The 23,631-nt window shown below is 58.1% G+C and overlaps 1 protein-coding gene across 1 annotated transcript; it reads right to left on the minus strand.

Annotated features, from left to right (window-relative positions):
• Positions 1–227: 227 nt before the first annotated feature.
• LOXL1 (lysyl oxidase like 1) lies at positions 228–21,961 on the minus strand. Its single transcript, XM_030317748.1, has 6 exons — positions 20,431–21,961; positions 6,561–6,669; positions 3,546–3,683; positions 2,909–3,065; positions 2,006–2,101; positions 228–347 (listed from the first exon to the last, which is right to left on the minus strand). The coding sequence occupies exons 1-6, from the start codon at positions 21,578–21,580 to the stop codon at positions 228–230; spliced, it is 1,770 nt and encodes a 589-aa protein (XP_030173608.1). The 5' UTR covers positions 21,581–21,961.
• Between the last annotated feature and the right edge of the window lie 1,670 nt (positions 21,962–23,631).

A 23,631-nucleotide genomic window follows, 5' to 3' on the forward strand; every position in this document is an offset into this window, starting at 1 on the left:
CTCGAGCACTCAGCCTGGGGCTGGCATGGACGAGGCTCCTCCTGCTTAGCCTGTGGGCTGGGCCCAGCCGCAGATGGGTTTGGCTAGGAAGGTGACTCAAAGCACAAGGTATCTTGTGTATTTCATGCAGCCCTGCCTGCCGCTCCCTGGCCACCCCCCCCCCCGCCCCGCCCCCGACCTCAAGGGTAGAAAAGGGGCTGGGGAGGGGAGGGTGGTGGGGTGTGCACTTACTGGACAATCTTGCAGTTTGTTGTAGAAACATAGCGACCTGTATAGTGAATGTTGCATCTCACCACATTGTTGGTGAAGTCAGACTCCAAAACAATATACTTCGGGTTCACGTGAACCTGAAGAAGAAGGGGAGCAGAGGGCAAAGGGACCTGGTCAGGGGGCTGCATTTCACCTGGTCATTAGGGAAGGCCCCGGCCCCGGAGACGCAGACAGACAGACGTGGAGGAGACAGACGACAGAAGGATATAGGATGATGGAGGAAGACCCCTCAAGACCAAGAGATACGGAGAGAGAGCCACACTGGTGGAGAGACATGGAAAGAGAGAAAGAAGAGACAGCTCGTGGTCAAAGAAAACATCGCCAGATCACCCTTATAGGAATGTGGGAAGCTTCCCCGGAGCCAGAGCCTGGGCCAGGTGGGCCCTCCACTGGGCACTCAGGGTCAGAGAGGTTGAGTCACTGCCCCAGGGAACACAGCAGTGAATGGGGGGCAGGGGCTGGGCAGGGATACCAAGGCTGGTCTCCTGAGTCTGAGGCTGGCACCCTGTTACCACCCATGCCTGTCTACATGACCGATGGAAGGGTTGTCTGCTGCCAGGTGGCATCTCCCGCCCTGGAGCTGGAGAACCTGACGCTCAGTGAGATGATGGCCCACCCGTGCCTTTTGTCTGAAGAACCACTGGGACATAGGAAGCTTTCTAAATGTCGGATTAACTGGGGAGGGGGCGCTTCACTGGGGTAGGCTACACCCAGACTAATGTTTGCAGAACATGGAAGAACATGTTACTTTTAAATCCTTTACACTCCCCAAGGGCAGGAATTGTGCATTACTTATGCGGTTCCAGTCCCTAGTGCCTGGAACTCAGAGGGTCCTTCGTACATGTCTGGTGAGTGGATGAACCAAGGGAAAGAGAAGAACCCTGGCCCCTGGGTGAGTTGAGCAGAGGGGCCTCTGAGCCTGCTGGGAGGTGCTTGGGACCGGACTGTAACCAGTGGCTTCCGGGTTGCTGTGTTCTGAATGCAGCTTTCCCGGCAGGCTGTGTTCATGCAGGTTAGAGCACCTCCCAAGCCCATCGTCACTGCTCACAGCTCTGTCTTTGCTGCTCTGGGGTGTGGAGCTGCGGGTCCAGGGGCCCTGGTGGAATGGTTCCCCACCTTTGCTTTGCACCTTCACAGAGGAGGCTGACCTTTGACTTCCCCAGGTGAGACCTCGATGCCCCGGCCCCAGCACAGCCTGCATGGATGTACCACATGGGGCTGTGTGTCCTTAACATGCTTTTCTACCCACTCTCACCCCACCCCCAGGGAAGTGGCTCTGGAGTAGCATTCATTGCAGGAGGGGTTCAGGCCAGAAGGGACTCTTGGTCACAGGAGCCCTGGGCTTTGCAGGGGTCACTGTGAGGAGTGGAGGGTCTCTTCAGAGAATGGCAGGGTCCCCTTCCAGATGGCACAAAGCCTGCCCTGTCTGCAGACAGGGGGGTGCACCGCACTTCAAATCCTCTGTCGCTTAGGGAAGACAGTGTCACTGCCTCCTGTAGCATCACCGCACCTGGGCCAAAGGTGCCTTGGTGTCTCTATGGAAAGAGAGGCTCTGTCGGCCTGAGGCTAAGAGCCTCCAGGGGGAAGAGGAGACCCCCACTCCAGGTTGATGTCCAGGATGCCACCTCAGCAGCTGGGGGAGGAGGGGGTGCCCCAGTGGCTAAAGCATATCCCAGAGGCAGGGGCACTGAGCACAAGCAATAGTAGGGGGAGTGGCCCAGACCAGGAGGCCCACCTTGAGGACATAGTTCCCGGGCTGCACATCAGTTATGTCAATCCACTGGCAATCGATGTCCGCGTTGTAAGTGTCATAGCAGCCGGGGCTCAGGCCCTGGGAAGAGGGGACAGGATCAAGGCTGGGGTGCCACCCTGTGCCTTTCCAGCAGTCTGGCCCCACCTTCCTCTGGCCCGGGGTAGCTGTTCAGAGTGGGTGTGTCCCTTCTTTTTTTAAATTTTTTTAAAGTTTATTTCTTTATTTTTGAGAGAGAGGGAGAGAGGGAAAGAGAGAGTCCCAGAGCCGGGTGCGGGGCTCAAACCCAAGAACCGTGAGATCATGACATGTGTTGAAATCAAGAGTCAGACGCTCAACCGACCTAACCACCCAGGTGCCCCAGGGTGTGTCCCTTCTGAAGCCAGTGGGTGGATGGACCAGAGAGACAACAGGGAGGTATAATAGCCAGGTGGAAGGGACTGAAGGAGGGGGATGGCTGGAGAGATGGATGGAGGACTGGATGAAGAGACAGAGGGGCAGGACAGATAGACACTCGGTGGATGTTTGGACAGACTGATAGAAAGGTGGATTTGGGTGGACGACCAGGCAATGGAACACCACGCCATCTACGTTTCGCTGCAATGTTCCTTTCTCTCCTTGGGCAGCACACCTGGGAGGCAATGCAGGGAGGGGCCCAGGCAGGGGAGGGGGGTGGGCGGCCCCCACAGGGCCCTGTGGTGGCCTGATGACCCGTGAGAAGACCCTTGCGCTGACGGAGCTGAGTGGAGCCTTGGCGCTGACTCATCTTCAACCTGGCCCAGCTGGAAATTGCTCTCTGCTCCCTGGTCCCCCCTGGCCCCACTCCCCTGGGCAGGCTTCACCCCCATGCTCCCGTGTCCCCACCGCGGTGCCCTCGCCTGGCCAGACCTGCGTGTGAGAGGTGCATGCGTAGCGCTTGAGGTTGCCGAAGTCACAGGTGCTGTCCTCCAGGCAGAAGCTGGCCTTGTGGCCCTCGGCTACCTTCTTGCCTGTGGCTGCATCCAGCAGGTCGTAGTGGCTGAACTCATCCATGCTGTGGTAATGTCTGGGGGCAGAGGACAAGAGGAGGGAAAGAAGGGGGCCTAGTCACCCCTGGGCTTCCTGTGACACCGCCTCCTGACCAGTCTGGGCTCCTGGGGCTCCTTGGTTCCCCGTGTCTCTCAGGGCAGTGTCTCTGGGCCTCCCCACCTGGCCAGGTCCCCTGGGAGGGCACCCCCTCAGGATTCCTCGCGTCCTTCTTGGGCTCCCACCTGTACCAGCCTCCCTCGGGCAATTCCCCGTACTCTAGACATTTCTGTCCCCTAAGACGGATCCTCCTAGGTCCCCCTCCTGCAGTCTAGCTTTTGCTAAGGAACTCTTGCCCCAGTGGTGCATCCATGGCAGCAAATGTCTCCCGGGAGCGCCTGCCCCTCCCTGAGCACATATGCAGGGGGGGGGGGGGGGAGAGGAGGGGCCCCACCCGGGCCCTCCCACCAGCCCCTGCCCCTCCCCGGGCACCCATGGGGGAGAAGAGGGCCCCACTCACTGGTGACAGCTGTGCCACTCCCAGGCGTGCCGTGGCCGGTGCGGGAGGAAGTCCGCGGCGCCCTGGTTCTTCACTCGCTGGGGGAAGCGGAGTAGCACCCGCACGTCGTAGTCAGTGGCCTCGGGAGTGTAGGCCGTGCTGCAGGGACAGGGTGGGGGACCAGGGTGGGGCTGGGTGCCGTGTCACCAACGCCCAGAGCCAGCTGACCCGTCCCTGACCGTCCTCACAACTGACTCCCTGTACTGAGGCTGGGGCTCAGGTCTCTCCCCGTCTCTCCTGACCACACGGGCTTGGCTGTACCCTCCTTTGCGGCTTCCACCCTGTGGCCGGCAGCTGCCAGCGGAGTCTTTCTAAAGCAGCGTCTGGTCTGGCGATGACAATCTCATCTGCAGGTAACTCTCGGTGGGGGACAGCCTCTGGGGGCGGGGGGACCTATCGATATCTCTGGACGGCTTTTTAAGAATGGCCCCATCCAGGAGATTCTGATAAGTGGTCCCTCCTCTGGATGGGGCCCCGGTTGCTGACCAAGGTACGCCATGTCTCAGGTGCAGGACTAAGACACAGGCTCGGGCTCTTCCATGTCAGAGTCTCTTCACTTTCCCGTTCCTGTCTGCCCTGCTGCTCCCCCACACATCCTGGGTTCCAGCTTCAGACACTGTTTCTCAAAAACGCACTTCACTCATGCTAATCTATACTTTTGCCCGTGCTGTTCGTCGGACCCAGAACTCACCCAGCCTCCTAAGCGTGACACAGGCTCCCTCCTCCAGGAAGTCTGCCTTGATTGCCCCACCAAGAAGACCCTTGATGGCCTGTGAGCTCTAACAGCACTGCCTATGGCACAGCCTGATGCCACATGCTCCTCTGAGCTAGGTCGGTGTGACTAGGTCCTTTCCCTGACAGTGTGGCTTCTGGAACAACGATCTGCCCTTTTCTGTTTGGGGAGCACAGGTCTGAGGCAGTCTGCCTGCTCACAATTTGCTTGCTGACCCCCAATTCCCAGCTGACATGGGCTTTGTGAAAAGAGAAAGGGAGGGGGAGGAGAGGCGTGAGGGACAGCAGCGAGGGGAGGGAGGCAGACAGAGACACACGTGCAGAAGGGCTGACTGGAGCTCCCCCCCCTTCGTCAGAGTACTGCTGATAATCGTCCAGGCCGGCCTCAGGGGCACTCCCCTGGCACTCATTAAGGTCTGGGTCCTAAAGCCAGAGGCAGGAGGTGGCCAGTTGTGGGGATCAGCTCTCTCTGAGAGGATGTCTGCACAACAGGCGGTGCAGGCTCCTGTCTGCCAGGACGTAAGGCCCTTGGCCTTGTCTGGGGGAGGCTTGGAATCTGTCTGTGTCTGGGTTGGAACAAAACATCCTCCTTCCCTCTGTTCAGTTAAATCCTGCCCTTCTGTTCAGCCCGGCACACCGTGGGAACCCATCAGGGTCTAGGTTCTAGGGCCGGCTTGGCCACAAACTCGCGGTGAGACTTGGAGCCGTCCCCTCCCTGGTCTGGGCCCTGCCTGCAGCCCACACTGCCCGCCCGTGATCCCGGAGAGCCCCACCATCCCAGGCCTCTGTTCCGCTGGCTCTTCTAGCTTTGTGCCCCGCGCCCAGCTTCCTCTGCCACCTCGGCCCTTGCTGGCCTTTCCTCCTCTGACCATTTTCTCCTCCTCTGACCGTGAGCCACTCATGCCAGCTCTCCTCCCACTCTCTGTGACTGGGTCCTGTCATCGGGGCGGCTGAGGGGCCGCTCTCCAGTGGCCCAGGACAGGGGGCCGGGCTGCCTCTTCCCCAGCCCATCTGGGAGCTCGGGTCTGGGCCCACAGGGTGCTTCATGAAGATGGGATGATAATTTAGCTTTGACTCAAACTCCTCAAAACTCAGCTTCAGTGGACTGCCTTGCAGGCTGTCAGGTGCTCACTGCTGGAGGGACTGGTGACAGCAGGAACACGATCATTATGCTCCCTTCCCAGGGACAACTGAGGGGAGACCAGACCTGACTGGGCAGGCCAGCTGAGCGGTACAGTGGACCTCCTTATCCGCAGTCTCGTTTTTCCGTGCTTTTGGTCACCCACGATCAAGGGCAAGACATTCTGGACCTAGGAAGCGGTGGGTGAAGTTACAATCTGGTGTAAGCGTCTTATCCCGTGACAGACAGATAAGGCCTTGTGGTCAGCTACTGAGTGGCAGTGCACTAGCAAGTCCGTAAGTGGGAAAATGTGGAAATTCCAAAGGGCTTCCCAGATACTGAAAAGTGAAAGTAAATAAAGACTCCAAAGGGGGGGGGAGGCAGCAAGTAATTAAGAAAAATAGATGTTCTCAACATAGAGAGATGTCAACAAACGAGTCAGGACAATGTAATCTCTAACAGATTCTTTTAGCACAGGGAGATGTCCCCAAAGCGTATGTATTTGAACAGAATATTCGCCATTAATAAACTCAGAAGCAAGGGCTGCAGGAGGCAGAGACGCCCAGGAATAATGGAGAGTTGGCTGTGCTCACCTTCCGGTTCTTGCAAACTGGTCTCCTTTCCCGGTCTCTCTACTGCCACGCATAACTGGGGCCCCTTTGTCACCCGCGCCCACTGCCCCTGCTGGAGAGCCACACCTGTCCTCCTTGGAGAGGGCTCTGTACTCCTGCCCTCTATCCTGAAGGCTCGTTCCCCCATTGGACTTCCCTGGGTCCTTGTGGGAGCACCTTCTCGTGAGGCAGCTCAGATCGGAAAAGTTTTAGTTCCTCTTTGCTCCCCAGTCGCCTGGGGCGACTTCATACTTTCAGGGCTGGAGTGAAGATTAAATGCCCCAGTAAAGTTCCTTGTATAGTGACCTATACAGAAATGCTCACTTGTTCCCTTCTCTTCCTGACTCCCTGCGGGCAGGCAAGGCTCACAGATGAAGAGGTCAGGGTCCTGAGAGGCTCAGAGGCTTGGCCAGGGTCATTCAGACTGTAGGCAGCCTGGCTGGCATGAGCACAGGCTCAGGGTGAGTCCCAGAGCCTGTCCGGACATTCCATGCTTCATCGTCACCTCCTTACCTGGCCAGACACTTCTCCTCCGCAGCACAGCGCAGAGAGTACAGGTGGGCTCTCTGGACATAAGTGGATGCTTGCACGTAGTTGGGGTCCGGGACCAAGTCAGGGAGACCTGGGGATGGAGTAGGGTAGATGGAGGTGGGGGAAAGAGTTGGCATCGAGGGGTGTCAGGCTGGCCATGGCTAAAGCCCAGAGACCTCCCCAGCCCCAAGCACCCTTTGCTGTTCTCCTTCCTCTGCACAGGCTGTCGCCTCCTCCAGGAAGCCTCCCAACCTGAGCCAGGGGTGTGACTGGAACTGTTTCCCCTGGGCTCAGGTGTGGGCCAGAGAGGTGGGGGACCTCCATGCTGTGGGAGCCTCTGAGCGCCCCCTGGAAGAGCTGGGACGTGAGCAAGGTCTGGGAGGCAGGATAAGGTTTGGTGAGCTAGAGAAGAGGAAAGGGTATTCTTGGCAGGGCGACCAGCACGAACAAGGGCCTGGAGGCAGGACTAAGTTGAAGCAAGCAATTTCCGGACACTGCCTCCCTGTCCTTGTTCCCCAGGCCTCCGGACCCCAGCCCCCGTCTGCAGACAGCTTTCTTCTTGAACCACCAGGAGAGCCCTGGTGGGTCCCAGAGAGCTCATGGGGCAGGGCCAGGTAAGTGCTGGTTGCACAAGTGGGGTGGACAGGAAGGGAAGGGCTAGTGGGAAAACCATCCCCAGAGCAGCTGCTGACAGGGCAGGATTCTCGGACTGGGCGCCCAGCCCGACCTTCTTCAGGATTCCTTTCTTCCTGCCATCGGCCCCCAGACCTGACCGCACCCTCCCCTGTCTGCAGCTTCTGGCCTGCAACCTGAGGGGCCCGGCTTCCTCCCCTGCAGGACCCAGGGAGTCGGGAGTCTGCTCAGCTCCTGTGATCACTTGTACCTGGGACATGCTACAGCCAGGGATCTGTCCACCCTGCACCTCCCCCACCTCTGTGCACAACTTGGTCCCAGGGAGCGTAATTAGGAATTAGCAGAAACCAAACTCAGGTGTCTAGACCATCTCCGCACTGGAATAAAGAAGCAAAGATCTGATCTGGTGCCGGGCCTGCGGGAGTGGTGGGGGCAGGGCGGGGTAGGAGGTGGGCAGGGGGCACTCCAAGCCTTCAGCTCCATCCCAGCTTGGCCACTGACTTCAGGGTTTGCGAGCCGGGGGCTCTTTGTCCCCTCACCCTCAGGCTTCGGGGATTCTGGCAGATAAGCAATGACATGAGCCTACAGGTTGCTTAGTTTCTTTCAAGCTCTCTGCTCTTGGGGGACAAGTAAGGTACGGGGACTTGAGTCACACAGACCGGATTCCGGCCCCTCTTCTTGCTGCCAAAACCCTCTTGTCAGGTTCCAGGTCCCGAAGGTGAGGCAGACCCTCACACACACACTTCCCTTGGGCTCCAGACCCCAGCCCCGCTCACCCTGGGCCTGGGCCTCATGCGGGAGCCTGGTCCAGGCAGCCAGCGTGATCTCACCTACTCGGAATGGAGAGGAAGCTTGGAGCACAAGGGTGGGTGAGGATGAGGTGGCTCCTGGCTGAGGGGGGGCCGTCTTGGCCAGCCTAGGTCCCATTACTCAAGCTCCAGGAATGCCTGCAGTCATTTCCCAAGGGATCCTAGGGCCCTCAAAGCGAGGGCCCACCTCGGTGCCAAGCTGGTTCTTGCGCTCTGGTCCCCGGAAGCCTCTGGTGGGGTGGGGGGGGCGGGGGAGGTGAGGGAGTCGGGAATGGTCCCTCTCCCCATCATCAAAGTGCCTTTCCCATAGCAACATGTGGGGGTGGGTTAGCTGGGCCTGAAGCCTCACGAGATCCAGTATTTGGCGCCAGACGGCCTGCCTCCCCCACCCCAGGCCCGGTTTCAATAAACAATGCACAGATGGCTCCTCAAAGCTTTTCTGGCCCGACCCTTCCTCTCTAGGCCACTCCATGGAGTGGCTGTGCAGTCCAGGGAAGTTAGAAAAGCCAGCTACGGAAGAGGCCAGAAGTACTCAGGGCCAGCGAGGGCTGGTGCCACTCCTGGACTGTGACTGAGCCCCGACCCTGCTCCTAGACTGAGCCCTAATTTTGGCCACACACTGAGGTCTGACACCTATCAACAACTCGGAACCTCAAGATTATGGACTAAAAACTCTGTACTCACAACCATTTTTAGGGAATTGCTTTGACATCATTAATCCTTGTTGGTTATAACTGAGTGGGTGGAGGTGTTTTTTTTTTTTTTTGTAAACTTCAAAGCCATGGGGGGAGGGGCACCTGTAGCATCTACATGTGGGGATTCCGGAGGAAGACTAAGGACAGACAGCTCAGAGCTGCTGGTCACAATCTGAGCCCTGGCCCTGGCCACAGGTGACCATCTTCCTCTTACTGTTGAGGAATCTCAGATTCACACGGGTGCCTTCTGCTCCAAGAAGTCTCCCTTGACTGGCAGTGACATTCCAGGCTCACACACTTCTCCTGTCTCCCCGCTGGATCTGTATTGATCTATAATTAGATGTCATCGTATTTACTGTGTCTACTTCCCTCCAGATTCTGCACTGGGTACCACTCACCCCCTAAGCAGGCAACCCACCATGCTTTGGGGCTGACTAACTGCCCCGTCCCATTGGCCTCTGTCAGGCAAGTTTCTTTAGTGATTAGTGGCTTAACACTTCATATTTTACCCTGTTCCTTGCAAGGCACCAGGGCACATGGAGGTGCTGGAGGGAACCAAGGCTCAGAGAGGGCAATGAATTTGCCCATGGTGGCACAGTGAGTTGCAGCAGCCCTAGGAGGAGCTCCCCACCCCCTCCTAGGACTCTACTTATCACTGTTTTTATACAATGAACTTTTTTGAAGTATAATCTTACACAGTCAATGCAGATTTAAGATACACAGTTGGTAAGTTTTGACAAATGGTATACACAGCGTGACTACCCGACCATCAAGCTAATTATTGTTTCCATCATCCCTGAAAGTTCTGTCCTGCCTTTCCCAGTAAGTTCTTTCCTCCCCCAACCACCCCAAGTAACCATTGATCTGCTTTTCAATCACCTTAGACAGTTATGCCTTTTCTAGAACTTAATGGAATCACTCCTATTATTTTTATCTTCTTTGTTCTGTATCTCTGATCATCACAGGGGTCCTGTGACTCCCCTAACTGGCTTCCCCTGGCCATACTCCACCTCTGTCACACTGGGGGAAGCTGCTGGAAAATAAAGTAGCCTTGGGAGCTCAGGCTTGGTCCCCCTATGCCTTTCAGAGGAGGGGATCCCCTGGGAACCCCAGGCCCTTCCCTCAGCTGGCATGTTTCTCTAGGAAGGAACAATGCCTCCTTCTCCTCCTGCTCTCCCAGGAGGCATTCCATCAGCAGTGAGACCTGTAGGCTTGAGATCTCAGCCCCCAAGGGCCGGGACTTGGGGGGCAGCCCATGTGTTGTCACAAGGGGGTGAGGGAAGGCTTAAGCGGGGGCTCGCGGGTGCAGGAATAGGGGACTGGTCTGCCCTTTCTGGCTTATGGGGTACAACCAGGCCCTCCAGGCAGGGTGGCCAATGTGGAGTGAAAGACAGTTATAACTGGACCATGTGCTTATCCCCCATCCCCAAAAGTGTGCGTTTTAAAAGGAAGTCTCTAGAGAGAGGGTAAGGCTTACTTGGAAGGCAGGAGAACCCTCAGTCGTGGAGATACAATTTTGAGGAGGGCCTGGAACCTTTTATCCAGAATATATGGAATCATGCAACCCTTGGACCCAGCACTGGAGATTCTATAGAGTGGGTTCCAGTGGGAACTTCTCCCAGACACCCCCATTTCTTTAAATGCAGAGACTGAATTAAGCATAATTCTCATTTCGGAGCAAACAAACCATTATCGCTGGTTACACAAGGCTCCCCCTTTTGGAATAACATTTTTTAGTGTTATTTATTTTGAGAGAGAGAGAGACAGAGCACAAGTGGGGGAGGAGTAGAGAGGGAGACACAATCTGAAGCAGGCTCCAGCCTCAGAGCTGTCAGCACAGGGCCCCAGGTGGGGCTCAAACTCATAAGCTGTGAGATCATGACCTGAGCTGAAGTTGGATGCTTAACTGACTGAGCCACTCAGGTGCCCCAGAATAACATTTCTTTTTAACCTTCATCATCACCCCTGACCTTCAGATATGTCCCTGAACATCTGTGTCTCTGTATAAAATCTGCACCGTGTTGGGGGTGGGTATGTATCCTTAAAGTACATAAATGATATTGTTTCACAGTCTCATCCTGTTTCTTGATTTTTCAGTCAATGTATAAACTTTTAAGATCTACCTAGCTCATTATTTGTCATTGCTAAATAGGACTCCACAGTGTGCACCCTCCGTGGCCAATATGGCCAGTCTTCTGGGTTGGACACCCAAGATGGGGCCAACCATGGAAAGCGTGGCTGTACAGTCTGCCCAGGCTACCCAAGGAGTCCCTGGTCACCAACAGCATCCTGCCTTCCGCTCCCAGGAGGCAGACAGGAGCTTGGCCTCTTACCCTATTCTGTCACAGACTTTCTGCGTGACCCGAGGGTCCTCTCCAGGCCTCATTGCCTCCATTTATCCAGCTCTGATCATTCTCCATCCTACTCAAGGCCTTTTGGAGCTCTGGGCCAGTCCTGGGCACCCTTCCCCAGAAGCAATGTGCTGACTGTGGGGGTTGGGCACATAGGGATTCAGGCTGCACCAGGGTCTGGGCCAGGGTTAGAGGGACACTGAGTCAGAGGGCAGTAAAGGCCCTTGGGGTAGCTGAAGCCGGGCTGCTGCTCGGCCGGGGAGGGGCTGGGCATAGGTGAATCAGGTCCCAAGGCCATGCTGCAGGCAGCCTTGGAGGGGACCCCGTCAGACCCTCCACGGCAGGGAAGACACAGAACCGAGGATAAGGATCTTCTGCATTCCTGCTCCGTCCCTGGAGCTTCTTCTGAGTGGGCATCCAGGGCCCCTTCACAAGGTGCTCTGGACAGTCGGCCACGCTCCCCACCCCACGCTGACCTACGTGCCAGCCTGGGGGAAGCTGAGGCCTGTCTCCCTCTTCCCTGGCAGGACTTGGCTGGGACCTTCTCTGGAAAGACATCGAAGGCAAGTTTGCCGTCCCATCCATCCCCCATTGTACAGTCCCTTCCCTTTCCTTAGGCTCAGTTTCCCCATCTGGACCATGGACACACTAGCCTAACCTGCCCATGAGCAGTTTGATGGCTCCCAAAACACTTGGAGATTAAAAGACTTTTCAGGAGCTCTTTGGTCTATTCCCCAGCCTCGGGCAAGAGCCCAAGACCTCTCACAACCTCTACAGACGATACTTCAGCAGCCAGGAAATTCTCCCACTGTCTGACCTAAATCCTTCCTGCTTCATGAGAAATCTGTTCCCTCCTGCTCAGCGGTTCCTGGAGGCTGCCCAGTGCAGAGGGCCTGTGGTTACATTCCTGTCCCTTGCCCACACCTCACCTGTTTCCCTCTTGGCTTGCCCCTTTCTGTGGGTTCCATAAACCTCAGCTCCTTTGAACTCTTTCCTCCCCAGGCCTCCCGCTCACAAGAAGCAGATGAAGGAAAGTGGAATGCAAAATAGCCCTAATCTCTTGAGCCTGGGGCTGGAGGATAAACAATGTCCAGCAGGAACCGGTCAGTGGGTTGTGAAATATGTGTGCAGCAGGATGTTTTGGCTCAGCAGCCAGACTCCAGAGGAGCCCTTAGGTAGGGAAAGCAGCAAGCTCACACAGAGATGAGCTGACAGGCCCTCCGGGGTGGAGGCGGGCAGCTCCCAGCCCTGTGAAATCATCATCTGACAATCAGGACATTAAATTGTCAGGGTTGGTCCGGTGGTGCCACCCCTGTGTGGCGAGCAGGTCGGCGAGGTGGCTGTGGGGTTCGCCACATCCTACCATGAAGGGGCGATCCCGGCCCGGGAGAAGGAGCCATGAGAGCCATAAAGCCAGGCCCAGAGCCTGCAGTGGGTCCCCACTGCCTACAGAATCAAGCCCAGACTTCTCAGGGTGGCAGCTGAGGCCTTTGTGGTGTGGCCTTCACCCGGCCTTTCAGATCTCATAGCCCGCAGGGTCAGGAGGCAACTCGCTAGCAAACCTGACCTCCTCTGCCCCTGGCCTCTGACACCACGGTGTCTCGTCTTGGAATTCCGGGCTTATACACGCACCCAGAGCCTTGCAGGGGCACACAGTCCTCAGGCCCCAAAGCCTACCTTGTCAGTCCTGACCACCGCTCTGCCAGCTCACGTCTGCTGCCCCCCACTCGACTAGGAGAAGACAGTCCTCACTCCTCCCTGCCGCAGGGCCCAACTCCGAGGAGGGGATCTGGGGCTGTGCGTTCAGATGCGTGACAATGGGAACGGGCTGGGGCTGAGCTGGCAGGAGGCGGACATTCACCTTTGGGGAGGTCAGCCGCCTTTCCCTCTGCTGCCTCCCTGCACGCCTCACCCCCTCACACTCTACTCCATGTGAACACAGCCTCCGCCCCTGCTGCGCTCCCTTCCCCTGCAGGTCGGCGGGGTGCCCCCTGCCCCTACCTCCAGAAGTCTTTGTGGGTGCTTCTGTCCCCTGGGCCCCTCCCTGCCCCTCAGACCCTTCACAGGGACTTGAACTTTCGTCGTTCTTACAAAACCTGCTCAGCCACCGCCTTCGCATCTCAGCGTATGGCAGCTGCGACCTTGCTGTGCAGGCTACATGCCTTTGTCTTACGCCTGGCCCCTGTCTTTCTCTTACACCCCACATCCGGCCCATCAGGAAACCCCATCAGCTCCCTCTCCAAAATAGATCCCGAATCTGACTCCCCGCCCCCCCCCCATCGTTCCCGCCCTGCCTGCCGCTGTCACCTCCGCCTCGGATCTCTATACCAGCCTCCTGTCAGCCTCTTGCCGGCCTCCCCACTGCCCATCCCCGCCTAGTGGTCAGAGACCTTGTTTAAATGTCACTGATCAGCTCAAAGCCTGCAGTAGCTCTCCAGCGGATAGAGAGTAAAAGCCCAAGTCCTCACAGTGTCTTCCAGGGTCCTGCTACCTCTCTGACCTGCCTCCTATCACGCCCCTAACTCCTGGGCTACTCTGCTGTGAGCAAACCGGGAACACACTTGAACCCCCCTACCCCCACCCCAGGAATTCCTGCCTCAGGGCCTTTGTACTGGCTGTTTCTTCTACTGGAACGCTCTTCCTGATTGCTGCGTGTTTCATTCATTCGCCTCTTTCAAGTCTCTGCTCCAAAGTCACCTTCCTGAGGCCGACCTTAACCAGCAACCTGCTCATCCCCCCTCCCCCTCCAGATCTTATCAGTGCTCACCACATTCTATTCTTTACCTATTTATTATGTTCATGCATGAAAATATAATGTCCACAAAGGCAATGGTTTTGTCTCTTTCATTTCACTAATGAAGACCCGGCTCTAGACCGTGCCCAGCATGCAGTAAGACAACCCATAAATATTTCTCGAATGGATGAGTTTCCTCATGAGAAACCTGCCACCCAGCTGTGGGTCCGGGGGTGGGTGCACGGCAGGTGGGGGCTGCAGACATGGGTGAGCTAGCGGTGGGCTTGGGCCCCTGCACCCCGTAGCCTGGTTTCTGGCTGCTGGGCCGAGATCTCGGAGGGGACAGGGCTGGGTCTGACGCACCCCTGACTTCTCTGTACCCAGCTCGGGGCCTGGCACCTGTGTGCCCTGGCGAGCACATGCCTCAGTACCTGCAGGGTCTGGCAGCATCTGCCTGCACCAGCAGACTTCATTACCAAGCAAAGGCTGGGACTGACTCCAAAAGTCCTTTCTTTTGACAAAAGATCAGCTTTGGGGTTGGAAAACTCATGGTTCCAGTTGGTCTACAAGCAGGAGGAAGGGTGGGTTGTCTCCTGAGGCTCTGATGGCAAAGCCTTCCCCACCCGAGTCCCTTCCTGCTCTGGCGTTCCGACACCTCATTTCTAGGTGGCACTAAAATGCCCAGTTCCGGAGTGCCCGTCAGCAAGGGGGAGAGGACCCGGACCCAACCCTAGCCCTGTGATCCCGAATCCGTACAAAAAGGCCCTCTGGGTCCGGCTGCCTGCGGCGAGGAGGCTGTTAGGTCAGAGCAGGGGAGGCGACAAGACCCAGCCTTTCCTTCCGGCCTCTGAGCCGACTGCCGCTCCGCAGGAATGCCCGGCACGGGAATTGGAAGCAGGTGTGGGCTGCCTGGGCGGCCCACCCGCCTCCTCCCTCCCTTCCTCTCCTGCCATTCCAACACTGCCCTGGGGAGTTTCCCATGTGTTCCCGGCTTGGACACGAGTGGGGTGGACTCAGGCCGGGGCTGCTGGCGGGGGTGGGGGGGCCCCTTCAGAGATGAGAGGACACTGAGATGGGGGCTCCCCGGGGTTAGGGGAGAAGGAGGAGGGGGGACAAGAGGCCAGAACTCCCAGGTCGAGTGTGGCCGCAGCCTGGTGCCCGTAAGGCTCTGATGACGCCCCACCCTGCTCGAAGGCTGTGTGGGGCCTGCGAACTTGAGGCAGACGTCCAAATTTTGGCTTTCCAGGAGGTGTAGACCTGAGAGAAACAATGGACAAGGAGCCGTACCCTTCCCAGAGAGTCGGCTGGGGTCCTTGGATGAGGGACTGTGAACTTCTCTAGCCTAGTCTTGGTCTGCACCATGGCGGTGATAATACTCTCTACCTCACAGGGTTGCTGGGGGCATTAAATGAAAAAGAAAAAAAAAAAAAAAAAAAAAGGAAACAAAATGCTTAGCATAGTATCTGGGGCATAGTCAGCGCTCAAGAAATATCAGCGGCTATTATTATTATTTAGAATAGGAACTGTCTCTTTTTGCAGGGATGGAGGGTTTGAGAGCAGGGGAGAAAGGATGTGGCCTTACGACTGGATGATAACAGAGGAGACAGGAAGTCTGCCTGAGCCGAGGCTGCCTGGGACACAACTTGTTTGTTCCGACACTAGTGACCTTCAACTGCCAAACAGGGAGCAGGAAGAGGACCCAGGCCCCTCTGTTGCCACAGCTCGCCTGAGCCTTTACAACAGCTTCCTCGGCCTGAAGGCTCCATTTCTTCCTGAAGGAGCACCCAAAGCAACCTCAGGGAAGGAAGAAGGGAGGCTGAGCCGTGATTCCGGCTCTACCGGTCACCAGTGATGTGACCTTGGACAAGTCACTTAACCTTTGAGGGCCTCAGTTTACTCATCTACAAAATGGGGATGAATGATACCCAGGGTTGTCCTGAGGATTCAGCGCCTCTAATCCTGAAGCTCCAGGAAGAGTATAAGACACTTAGTGAGCATGACAGAAGTGCTTGTGAAATAAATGCCCTGGAATCTGCACTGAGAATTGCAAGGCTTTGTGGACACCACGCCGAGAAGGGACTCTTTGCGTCCAGGGCCTTGCAGATCTACTGTCCCATCTCACCCTGTCACCACAGTGCCTGGAACACAGCAGACAGTCAAATCTCTGTTGAAGTACCAAATGAATGAGTGGATAAATGAGGAGTGCGGGATAAGCAAGAATACATAACATTTTAAAAAATTACGTATGGCCGTTAAGAACCCAGGATGGGACCGCCATCCTGGTTTCACTACTAAGAGGTCGTGTGATAATTAGCAAATGAGCCTGTCACCTTATCTATGAGACGGGGCAAAGAGCAGTAGCTGGCTGGTGGGGCTGCTGCGGGAATGACGAAGGGTGATGTTTAAGTGCCCACAAACGCTAGTGCCATTCTCTGTCCCCGGGTTGCAGTTGGAGGAACTGAGGCCCAGAGAGCTGGTGGAGGAGGCCCAGGCTCTCTCCCTGCCCCCCACCCCACCCCCACCCCCCGCTCGTAGGTGGAGTGTGGGTCCTCCTGGGGTCATCTCCGTGCAAGGCAGAGATGATGGGCTCGGTTTGAATTCTGGCTCAGCGGCACAGCTGTGAGACCTCCCTAGGTCTCAGTTTTCTCATCTGTGCCAGAGGAGCATAACCTCTACCTTTCCAGGAGGCTGTGAGAATGAATGAAATTGCACATTTAAGCCACCCAGCTCAGCGGGTACCCTTCAGCAAATGGCTGGGTTGTTACTATCTTCCCTGCCTTGGGGCCTGAACTCTGGACACTTTCTGGGTAGAGGTCTGCTTCTGTCCTTCCCTGCATTTACTCCAAGCCCTGTGGAAGTAGGGAGGTGACCTGGAGATCGGGAGGTGGCCTGGGGGGCGTGGGAGGGGGTAGGGGCTGGGCCAGGCATTGGGGCTGCTCTCAGGGACTAAGGGGCCCCGTCTGGCTTCCTGAGTGCAGGACGCTAGATGGAGAGGGGAGTACCCTAGGAACATCCCTGGGTGTGCAGAGAGGTGAAACATCCAGGTTGAGGAGCAGCCCAGTTCCCATGGGACTGTGGGGATGTGAGACAGGGAGGAGAAAAGGAAAGGGATGCCTCTGGTTCTAGAGCAATAGGCTGAGGCATTTAAGTTTTATTCTGAAGGCCTTCGGGAGTTATAAAACTCTCTCGAGCGGGAGAATAATATGGTCAACACTGCAAGGATTTATCCGCCCCACATGTAGAGGGACTGGCCAGGAACAGGCTGAGAGCAGCCCCAGCTTCCTCCTGGGCTCTGATTGGCCATGCAAGGACAGGGACGGAGGACGGCGCCAGGCAAGGCTGGCACAGCCATCAGCGATGCCCCGGGAGAATGGCCAGGGAGGCGGCTCCATGTTGCTTTCACAGGGTTGCCAGGGCCGGGGAATGAGGCCGGGACTGGAAAGGGGAGCCCTGCGAGAAGAGTTGTGGTTTTCTGGGACCAGGAGTCAGCTTAGCCCAAAGACCACCAGCTCAGAAAAGCTGAGGCTATGGGGAGGCAGGAGCAGAGAAAAGGGGCTGGGAGAGGAGGGCCTGGCCATGGTGGAGGGAAAGGCAGGGGCCACAGCTGGGCCTGGGAATCCACCAGTCACCCTCCAGGCCTCTGCGTGGATTTGCCGAGAGCCAGGCGAAGTATGTGACCCTCTCTGGGCCTCTGTTTCCTGGTTTTCTTCTCAGTTACAAGTTTCAGAGTCAGAGACAATGGGATTGCAGGAGGCCTGGGCAGCCCCAGCCCTGGGTGGGAGGGAAGAGGGTGAAGGCGCCAGAGGAATAAACCGGGCTCTGGACAGGCGCTTGGAAACTGCCCAAACATGGAGGGACGTGGGCGGTGCGCACATGTGTTTGGTGTTGTGAGGACACATCCACGCCCACACACACACAGGCTGCCAGCACCCAGCCTCAGACCCCTGGGTGTGTGGCCAGGAGGAATGAGGTCAGTCCCGGAGAATCTGCCCTGGACTCCCACACCGGGCCTGGGGGTCTGATCTCAAGCACAAGGCTTGGCCTTCTCTTAACTGGGATTTTCCATGGTCTGGGCCTAGCAGGGTGGGGAGGGGGAACCAATGATCGGGGAGAAGGTACTGTTCTCTCTTTGGCTTCTCAGTGATCCCCAAACTAGCCTGTACCCTCCTCCCCCCCAACTCCCTCCCACCATCCCCTCCATGACTAGGGGAAGGAGCACCTGGAGGATGCTGATGGCCATCGCTTGCAGCAATGCATGGGTACCTCCTCCTCCGGGAAGTCCTCTCTGAGCCCCTAGCCCCTGACTGGGGAGGCCCCTTGTGTGGGCCCCCCTAGCTCATCCCTCTAATGCCTGCCCAACCATAGCACTGATGTGTCCCCTATGCTATGCCTCCCCCAGAGCACGGCCTGGATTGGATGCATACCAGCACACTGGGAGCCTGGTAGTCTACCTTCAGGGGGAAATGTCTTTAACCCCAAATGAACTGTGGGGCTCAAGAGCAAGACCAGAGGCCCTGATAAGCGTCAAGCACCCCCAGTCCAGACTTGGCCTTGCCCTGGCCGGTGGCCTCTGAACTTTAAGAACTGTCAGGCCAAAGAGGGGGCCCTAGAAAACACACTGGCTTGGAGCACAGATGGGAGTCCCAGGCCTGACTCTGCCAGCAGTTGTATGGCATCTGAGGTCTCAGTTTTCTCCCCTGCCCAGAAAGTGGGGCACTTCTGGCTGAGCCCCACTCTGAGGTTGTGTATTCTAAGAAGAGCCACCGTGAAAGCTTAGCTTCCTCTAGATGGGATGACCTCTCCTCCAAGGAGCTCTAGGAGCAAATGAGGCACAACAATGAAGCACCCTGCTGCAGGATGGTCCTGGTGAGGACCAGCTGTGTGTGAGGCCACGCTGGGCAGGAGGATGTTCGTCATCACAGAAGTCCCCCGCCGCCCCCAGCTCCTGTCCTGAGCTCCTGCAGGTTCTCAAAGTGGGATTCAGCACCCAACTTGAGTGCTATGCCAGGGATGTGAAGGAGTGGGCGCTACCAGTGTGGACCTTCCTCACCCCTAGCCTTGGGCTCCAGCTGCCCCTAGGGAGACAGAAACCTTACCTCCACCCCCAAGAGGCAGCCTCTCACCCAGGTCAGTGTGGCTGGAGACAAGACAGCAGTCCCAGTGCTGACAGAGCCAGAGTAGCAAAGGCTGGCGGAGGGGGGTGGGCGGTGTACCTGTGCCCCTGGGCCCTGCAGGGCTCAGCCCTCCCCTGGTGAGTCCCGAGCAGCGACCTCAGCGCCGAGCAGAGAATCGGGGCACCGACTGCCGCCTCAAGGAGGCAGGCCAGGGTTGCGATGTGGACACACAGGGGACTGCATGGAAAACCTTGACCAAAGCTGACTTTGGACTGGCAGCTACAGAGGCGGAAAGGGGGAATTCTAGGACAGCAGAAGATGGGCCAACAGTCAGCTAACCTTGGCCAGACCACAAGTGGGCCCTCACCACAGCAGCCTGCCTGCTAAGAGCATGTGTGGAGTTGGTTGTCCATCTGAAGAAGGAAATCTGCCCCTTCGCTGTGTTCTCACGTACAGACGGCTTGGGCCTTTCCTGGACTAGGTCCTGTCTTCACGTCCCCTCTCCCCCCAAAAGATGCCAAAAGGGAGGCCTGCCGGCAGCTCCCTCCCAGGACTCTCCCCCACGCCCAGGACTAGAGTGAGCTGAGCGAAACGAGTGAGACACTGGCCTGGGCGCCAAAACACTCAGGAACCAAGATGAGTAGTATTTGAGGCAATACTTTTAAAAACCAAAGCTAGTGCCAAAACATCTGTGATGAACAAAACATCAAAAGTTTAAATAAAGACAGGATCAGTATTTCTGAGCTTTCAGTTTGCCTCAGGCTCCAATAGGGCTTGGCATGGCACCACTAACTCTACTTAAAAGCTGGATATTTTGTTCATCACAGGTTTTTTTTAATGTTTGCATTATTGTTGATCTAAAAATGCCATTAAAATATTACTTTTCTTGATTACTGAGTTTTTTGACATCCCCTTAAATTTTGCACCCAGGCCAATGCCTCACTACCTCTCTAGTCTGGCCCTGGCTGTGTCCCTCTGAAGGAACTCCTGTCATCTAGTCTGGACTCTTGCCTAGGGGAAGGGCTTCCTCCCTAACCTCCTGCTCAACCAGGCCAAGCTCACAGATGCTAGTGCCTGGGACCTTGCCACACCTCCAGGGGCATCCCCTAGGACCCTGCTGACCCCGAAGTTTTCTGATGTTGATGCTCCCTGCTTCACCCTGTGTGGCTGGCCCAGGGGCATCTCCAAGGGTGCCCTGATTGAAATGAGGGAGGGCCAGGGAGAAGGGCTCCTTCCCTTTGTCCCCAGATGACCCAAACCAGGTCCGGAAGGTGCCTCCTCCCAAAGCCTGGCCTCCAGCCCCTACCCATCAAGCCAGGGTCAGAGCCCAGGCCTCCCTGGTCAAATGCTGCCACTAACGATGAGAGGACCCGGGGAAAGTTGGGAGGTGAGACGCACGGTGGCTGTGGAATTCCTTTCTTAGCTCAGGGGAGGCCCATGGAACAGTTCCGCCGGCCATGACCGTGACCGATCGTGCCCCCGGAGGGTGGGCGGCGGGGCGCGGAACGGTACTCACCGCGGCCGTTCTGGTTGGGCCGGTACACGCTGCCCACGCTGAGGCGGCCCTGCTGCGCGCCGCCGCGCTCCCCACCGGGCGGGGGCGCGTCGGAGCTGCGCACCGGCAGGTAGGGCGGCTCCAGCACGCGGAACGGGGGCTGCGGCTCCACGGCCCGCGGCGGGACGTAGGCCTCGGGCGGCACGTTGGCGTAGGGCGGGTACCAGCCGAGGCGGGGGTCGGTGGCGTAGGCGCCGCCGCCGGCGGGCGGCGCGTCGGGGCCCGGGTCGGGGTAGGGCTGCTCGAAGCCGGCGGTGCCCTCGTGGTACAGGCTGTGCGAGTAGCGGCGATCCAGGCCGTCGGCGGGCGGCGGCGGCGGCGGCGGCGGGGGCGGCGCGTAGGGCCTCTCGGGGGCCGGGTAGAAGGCCTGCGGCGGGTACTCGGGCTGCTCCTCGCCTCCGCCGTACTCCTCGTAGCGCGCCCGCGGCTGGAAGGGGTAGATGACCCCCGCCGAGGCCACGGCCGCCGCCCCCGCGCCACCGCCGCCGCCGCCGCGGTAGTACACGTAGCCCTGGTCGTAGGTCCGCGACGCGGGGTCGTAGGTCTCGTACTGGCTGACGAAGGGCGCCTGCGGGTAGGGGAACTGCTGAGGGAAGGAGGGCGGCTGGCGGTAGGTGGTGGCGAAGGCCGAGGCCGAGACCGAGGAGGCGGAGCCCCCGTGTCGTTGCTGGGAGACGGAGGTGCGGACCCGGGCCATGCCAGTGCTGTCCCCGACGGCCACCTCGCGCCAGTTGTCGGGCACCTGGCCGAAGCCGAACGGGTGCCGCGCCTGGCCGCGCACGGTGTCCGAGCCGACGCGCCCTGGCAGGGGCAGCGACGGGGCTTGCCGACGCCGGGGGCCTCCTTGGCTGCGCCGCTGCGGGGCCTGGGGTGCGCCGGCTAGCAGCACCCGGGAGCTACTGTCGGTGCGCTGGGGCCCGGCCGGCACGTACTCTGAGCCGGAGTTGAGCAGGCTGTACACCTGCCCGTTGTTCTCCCACTGAATCAGCTGCCGCCAGCGCCCCGGGTCCGAGCCCTGCCCCTGCCGCGCCTCCTGCCCGTGCACCAGGACGCAGAGGCAGGCGCCCCACACCAGGGCCCCCAGCTGCCAGCATGCTCGGGCTACAGCCATGGTGGCCCCTCTGCAGAGGCCTGGTGGACCGAGAGGCTCTCAGGAGTGTACTCCTGTACGTGCTTCTCTTCCCACGGCCTCGAGGACAGGACGGCTCCTTGCCTGCCCCAGCTCTAGCTTTGTCCATCCTGGCCTTGTCCCGAGCGGGACGGCTCCTCCGATGACAGCATTTCGAGGCCAAGGGGTCAGGGCAGGGCAGGGGCGGTGCCCAGGGCTGCACGAGGCTCTCTGCAGGGCACCGGACAGGCAGGACTGCCTGGGGGCCTTACATGGCCAGCCCGGTACTGGCTGGCCGCTGGGCTGGCGCTTTCCCACTCTGAATGAATAAGCAACAGGCTGGGAGCGTTGGGAGGTTTCGGGCAGCCTGGTCCGCCTGCTGGGGCCTCCTCCGCGGGGCCCTATGGCCCGCCGGCTTTTAGCTATGTTGCCTGTCCCACAGCTGCTGTGCTCCCTCAGTCCCTGGAGCTCCTAGCCAAGCCACAGACCTGCCTCTGAGGAAGGGAATGGAGCAGGGAGTAGAAAGGAGCCTCTGGGGGTGTGTGTCTGTAAGTGGGGCCCTGGCAGGCGGAGCAAGGCTGGGGTGTCTCTACCACTATGGCCATTTCTCCCTGCTTTGGACCCAGCATCGCTGGTCTCTTTGGGCTTGAGCCCCTGACTCCTGTCCACTCCAGCCTCTCCCCAGGACCTCCAGAGCTCCCCTCCTCCGAAGTCAGTGCTAAGAGACCCCCTCCTTGTTGGTGGGCTATTTGGGGAGATGCTGAATTTTGGACCCCAGGTGCACTTCAGTTCCTTGGGCTGAGTACAAAGGGGCTGGAGCTTTAGCTTTTTCCTTCTTGGGCCTTACCCGCCCAGTCTATAGAATGGGGGCATGCCCTTGTGGTGAGCAGAACTTGTGAAATCCTGGGAGAGGTCAGCTTCCCACGCATCACCTCACTCGAAGTTTCGGTTCTGTGTCTTTTGAGGCAACATAGCCTGGCAATAACCTGAGTGTGCACGTTGCTAAAAACGAGACCCAGGGGCTATCTTTGACATGAGATAGGAGGCCTTAAGTGCTGTCAGCATAGAAAAGCAGAAAGAGGGATTCAGGGGAACTAGGCCCGGTCCCGTTGCTGTGATTAAGTTGCTGGGTCATCTTGGGCAAACCTCTCTCTTCTCCATTCTGATCCAGTTGTCACATCTGATCTCTGGAGAATGAGACGAGATGGTCCTCAAGAGTGCTTTGGGAGTTTCTCTGTCCTCTCTGAGGACAGCAGAGCTGGGAGGTTCCAGAAGTTTGAATGTCTTAGCATCCAAGAAGTCACCCTCTGCAAGACTCCTCTGGGCTGCCTTCTCCAACTTTGCTCATGAACTGAAGGGCAGAAATTTCCCTCCTGTGCCTATACACCACCTAGGAAGAACTTGCCCTTAACTTGGCCCCTGCAGATCCTCCTCTACTTTGGAAACTCCTAGAGCCCCCCTGGGGGAAGATGGCCCGTGTAGACATTCCTGGGGGGGCCCTGGAGCCCTGGCCCCCAGCATTCATTCACCCATTGTGCTGTGCCTCAGAGTGGGGCTTGATTCAGGTGACTTCTGGCATCTGTTTACCCTCCTAATCCAGCCAGCAACCGATGGACATGGGCCCCTCAGCAACCCCGCGTGGGGTTAGGTTTCATACTCCAGACAGGACCGAGCCTGATGATGCCGATGCCGAGCCAGGCTCACTGGGGGCCGGGACCTGGAGGGTTAAGCCTTTCCTGCCTCCTGCCTGCCCCCTGCAGTGCTGGCCCCAACTGCTTGGAATCCCTGGGGTCCTGTAGGGCCCTCCCGCCAGCCAGAAGGGCAGCAGAGCCAGGAGAGGAGGAGGAGAAGGAGAAGTGGAAACAGGCCTCAGGGTACCCCCAGTCAGGGAGGGGAAGGGAAGGGAAAGGATGGAGGGTGGACAGAGGATGGCTGTGAGGTAGGGGAGCCCCACTAGCCAAGAGCGGAGAAGGCAGGACCCCTCTTCTAGAGCCAGGCAGCGTGCAGGGGCTGCCTCAGGCGTTTGGGGGCTGTGGGGAGATCAGGGCACAGGC

This window comes from Lynx canadensis, chromosome B3 (assembly GCF_007474595.2).
Source record: "Lynx canadensis isolate LIC74 chromosome B3, mLynCan4.pri.v2, whole genome shotgun sequence".
Lineage (NCBI taxonomy): Eukaryota > Metazoa > Chordata > Mammalia > Carnivora > Felidae > Lynx > Lynx canadensis.